Source organism: Thunnus maccoyii, chromosome 3, assembly GCF_910596095.1.
Source record: "Thunnus maccoyii chromosome 3, fThuMac1.1, whole genome shotgun sequence".
Lineage (NCBI taxonomy): Eukaryota > Metazoa > Chordata > Actinopteri > Scombriformes > Scombridae > Thunnus > Thunnus maccoyii.
Window position 1 is genome coordinate 29112078 of NC_056535.1, and position 5001 is coordinate 29117078.

General features: G+C 40.7%; 1 protein-coding gene across 1 annotated transcript; it reads right to left on the reverse strand.

The window, feature by feature from the left end:
* Nucleotides 1-245: 245 nt before the first annotated feature.
* wu:fb55g09 (T-box protein H15) lies at nucleotides 246-2689 on the reverse strand. Its single transcript, XM_042405851.1, has 2 exons — nucleotides 2208-2689; nucleotides 246-2122 (listed from the first exon to the last, which is right to left on the reverse strand). The coding sequence occupies exon 2, from the start codon at nucleotides 1573-1575 to the stop codon at nucleotides 904-906; it is 672 nt and encodes a 223-aa protein (XP_042261785.1). The 5' UTR covers nucleotides 1576-2122; nucleotides 2208-2689; the 3' UTR covers nucleotides 246-903.
* Between the last annotated feature and the right edge of the window lie 2312 nt (nucleotides 2690-5001).

Genomic DNA, 5001 nt, shown 5'->3' on the forward strand with positions numbered 1-5001 from the left:
CTTTAATGTTTTTCTTGAGTGCCCTTCTCTGTTCCTGCTGCTCCTCTCACATATTGTCATGTGACCTGTTATTATTAAAATTCATTTGAAAAACTATTTATTTTACATAGTTTAACTGTGTGCGTTATTCACTCTGAACTATCCTGATGACTCAGTGACACACTGACCCTGCTGACTCAAACACTTGAATGAAAAAGTAATTCAGACTCATTTATATCCACACAAAAACAATCAGTCAGCCCATATTACACCAATCAGATATTTATTTCCATTTTTTCTTCTTATTGTGTACATAAAATGTTTTTTTGTTAATGACAGTCTGCATCAACCAATCATCTGCAGCCTAATTCGGCCAGCTCGATGCCGATTGGCTGTTTGGACTCACTCCCACTACCCAGCCCATTTCCCTTTGTGTGCATAACAACAACAGAAAAGCAGCACTTTATAGCACCGTGACACACTGAACATGACCAAACATGACCTGTTAAAAAAACATCCGTCTTAATAATGTCATTTAATCTTACATTCTTGTAGCTTAAGTTTTATTTTCTTAAACCTAGAAAAATACCAACAAGTCTTCCACTTATTCTCAGTGCAGTTCCCCTTGTTGTTCCCTAAACAGCAGAGTCAGAATCTTGAAAAAAGACTGAATAAGGCAGATTGCACAAAATAACATTTGATTTTAAAAAAAGTAGTCTTTTTAAAAACTTAATACTGCTGGAAACTGGTGGAGTTATCTCACCTTGCATGGCAGATTGTTAAAATCTGAAGTCTAAATGACTTGATAAGACGGAGATGTTCTTATTTACTGTGAACGTGAAGCAGAACAAACCTGTTTCCGTTCAGTCTGAGGTTTTGACTTTTACACTGATGAGAACAAAATAGTTCCCTGAAAGTTTCCCTTCAGGACGTCAGGATGTCACAGAACTCAACAAAGTCCCTCTGCATGAAATTTTGACTCTGCATGAGGTCGTCCTCTGAGGGGAAATACTGCATGCTGTCCTCCTGCAGGCGCAGACTGTCCTCCTGCAGACGCAGACGGTCTTCGTGCAGTACCAGGACTTGTCCTGGTGGCGTTGTTGAGCCGTGTGGGTTAGGACTGTCCAGGAGGGCTCCTCTGGCATTCTCCAGGACACCCAGGTATGAGTCCATGTCAGTGAGCTCCACGTCACTGTCTGAACAACTACCACTGTCACTCCCCACTGAGTCGGAGCGCATGTGCAGCATCTGGTACTTCTCGTGCATCAGAAACTGGTTAGTGTTCTTGGGGGCCCTCATCCCCCTCGCTCTGTTTCCCTTAACATTGATGGGACGGAGGGACATCGCCGGCCTCCGAAGGTGTCGGGGATGATTATGAGGATGATGACGTTGAGGGTGTTGGTGGTGGTGGTGATGATGATGGTTGCGCCCTCTTGGCCACCCTCCCCCTCCTGTCCTCCGCCCCTGCAGGCGCCCCCTGCAGCTCTTGGACCAGCCTTGCTTCCTGCGGCTGGCAGCGTCCTTCTGTGGTGCCGCTTTACCAGCCTGCTGCTGCTGCTGCTGGCAGCTCTTCGTGCATATCATCTCTGAAAGCATTTTCTTGTCTTTCTTGCAGTCGCCTCCCTTCCTCCCTGCTGCTCTCCTTCACATCCTCCTCCCCGCACGGTTGCCCACACAACAACAAAGAGAGGCTGGTCTCTATTTTATGGCTCAGATCACAAATGACCTCTCTCTCGCTCAGAGTCTACCTTTTTACTATTCTTGAGCTTTTTTTCTTGACTTCTGGCTTTGGCTGGTGCATAGCCTGCTCTTCCTCCCCTGGCAGCAGCAGCTTGCCTGCTCGGCTATCTCTCTGTCACGCCCTCTTCTGTCTCTGAAATCTCTCTTCTTTACCTCTCTAAAACTCAAATTAGCTCCTTACCGCTCTGATTAGTTATTTGAAAAGAGCTGCTGGAGGGTTTTTAATGTCTTCTAGCTGATTTAAAGCAGTTTTTTTCTCAGTTTTGGACCAGCCTGTGTGACACTTAGCTCTGATCAGCACTGACTGTGGCTCTGCCTTCCCCTCAGAGCCAGGATAAAGAGCTGGAAGGATCCATTCACAGGTTTAGCAGGGGAGGGGGTTCAGTGCTGGCAGGTTTCCCCACTGATGGTTAATAACATTGTAATATGACAGATTTTTATAAGATATTACTTCTACATATGAGTATGGGATATTATAACATGTTTACCTGCCTGCAGATGCCTCATTTGCATGCTTTGGTTGTGAAAAGTAGAAAGCTGCTCCCTGCTGCAGGATGGTTCATTCCGCTTCAGTTTTAGCAGCTGAAATCTGATCCACAGCTGCTGCTGTTACTGCCCCCCTGTTACTGCCCGCCCTCTGACAACAGACACACTGTACAGAAACAACCATCAGCACTGCAGCAGGACAACTGTTGTAGCCGTGGTAACACTGGATAGTTAGCTAGTTAGTTATGCTATGTCTTGTGTTATTTATATACAAGTACCCAGAACACATGAAGGCACAGGACACCAAAAATACCATTGCACAGGTGAAACAATTGTCAGACAATAACATAACATTTCTTACATAACATATTACATTGGAAACAAAAGCACTTTGTCTTCTGTCCCAAGCCTTACTCATTAAATCTGCCAGTAAAAAAGTTTCTTACCAAAACACATACTTTTTATCTTGTTTCTAGCTAGTTTTTTTAGCTAGTTTTTAGCTTATTTTGATGATCACCAGAGGATGAATAGCAATAGACTTTAGTGACCATGTTAATGTTTTCATATATCCAGTGAAATATCTATTAGATCTACTAGAGGGCACTGATATGGTTCCTAGATGACAAATGCTAATCGCTTTGGTGAGGTTGACGTCGATGATGATGAAGATGAAGATGATGATGCATCTAGCGCCTTCATCAGGTCAAAATTGTAATTTGTTACTTCTTTTTTTTTGACCAGATACTTGCAAAACAAACATTCCCATCAGCCTCAGCTTTATTAGCATGCCAACAATGACATGGTAAACATTATACTTGCTAAACATCATCATGTTATGTTTTCATTGTGGGCATGTTGCTGAAGTTAGCATTTAGCTCAAAACACCACTGTGGCTAACCACAGCCTCTCAGAGCCTCTTTGCTACAGACTTCTTGTTTATAGTCATCCAACCAGAAACCATCAGAAATGAAAGATGTTTTACTAAAACATACATCCTCTAAATCATCATGTAATTAACAATAAAACATGAACTTCCATCTTAAATGTCACCACACAAAGCCTTCCTCTTCAGGGAGACCGAGCTGCTTCCTACAGTCCTATCAGTACAACTGTCCCCACTGTTTCAATTCAATTCAGCTCAAATATATTGAAACCTATTCAGTTCAACAAAACACAGACCATAAAGACAATAACAAGCCTACAAGTCTGCAGCTGCACTAGTGACCCCACATGGCTGTGATGTATATTACACAGCTGATGGTTTGGCTTTTAAAATTACTGACAGCTCATACTGTAAATCAAAGCCAACTTTTTTGGTTTTTTTGATGAGATTGTGTTGTTTGTTTGCAATTCTACATCTATCTTATGATACTTGTGAATACACCAAAAGTAAAAGCTCAAATCTAAATACAAAGTCAGATATGAGATGAAATCACAAATTTCCAAAAATGTGTGTTCATGCCACCAGAATACGCGACTCATAGTTTCTAAATGATAACAAAAGGTGCACCTGGTGCCCACAGAGCTCTTAAATTTCTCAAATAGAAGATTAAGATGGAGATGAGTAACATGGAGTGACATGTATGAAGTATTTATATGACAACACTCCTCCTTTGTATCAGCTGATTACCATATTGGTCAAATAAAATATACTTTTTCAAGTATATCTTAAAACAGTGAGACAGAAAAAAATCCAGCCCTCAATTTTTTCTCCCATCACTTACCCTTCCCTGTAGGAAGGGGTCCATTTACTGCCAGGATATTAACAGCAACTATACTCCTTATTACCAACCTATTCTTATTTCGCAGACACATATAAAACTAGTCTCAGTCGGTGTTTGTGACTTAATGCTACTGGAATGGCTCTGTTGATCCAAGGGCTGGTCCTTTTCTGGTCGACAAGCCATAAACACCACACCTCATCAAACATGGATGTATTAAGTCTGTGACCTCATCCTACATCTATGTTTACCACTGTCACGGTTGCTACTGAGCTGCTGTCAAGATAAAGATTTAAAAGATGAGGCATTGTTCTATTATCAGACAAAGATGGAGGGATGAGACGATGCTGAAATCAGCTTCTGATTCGAGGTTAAGGGAAAAGTTAAGGGGAAAGATATAAATAATGATATTTAACGGCTGATTCTCCATTTTTTCACCACCTACACTTATGAAAGAGTGTTAGACATCATAGCAAAAGCCTTAACACTGTTTAAACCCACTTTTAGATTTGTAAAACCTTTATTTTGCTTATCAAAACAGAAAAAATGGCGATTTCACTGCTTTTTTCCCTATCCATACCACATCAGACCAGGTCCAGATCAAAAAACACTATATTTAGACCTGTCAAATCTGGACTAGATTAACAAGAAGACTCTAGAGACTCATTTAAACACGGTTTCAGATTTGTGAAACCTTTGTTCTATTTCTGAAAACAGAAAAAAACGGTTACTTAATTTATATTTTAAACCGTGTTTTAATGAGTCTCTGGAGTCTCCTTGTTAATCTAGTCCAGATTTGACAAATCTAAGTATAAGGTTTTTTGTTTTTTTTTATTTTTTTATCTGGACCTAATCTAATGTGGTCTGGATGGGGTGGAAAAAGCAGTGAAATCGCCCTTTTTCTGTTTTCATTAGTAAAATATCTGAAAGTTAAGGCTTTCCCTACAATTTCTAACAGCTATTTCACAAGTGTAAATGATACAAAACGGAGGATCATCCGCTAAATATTATTATTTATGTTTCCCTTAACTTTTACCTTAACCCTGAATCTGAAGCTAACTGCAGCGTCGTTTAA

Coding starts and splice junctions, on each gene's coding strand:
- wu:fb55g09 (XM_042405851.1), bottom strand. CDS start 1,575: ATGCTTTCAGAGATGATATGCACGAAGAGCTGCCAGCAGCAGCAGCAG.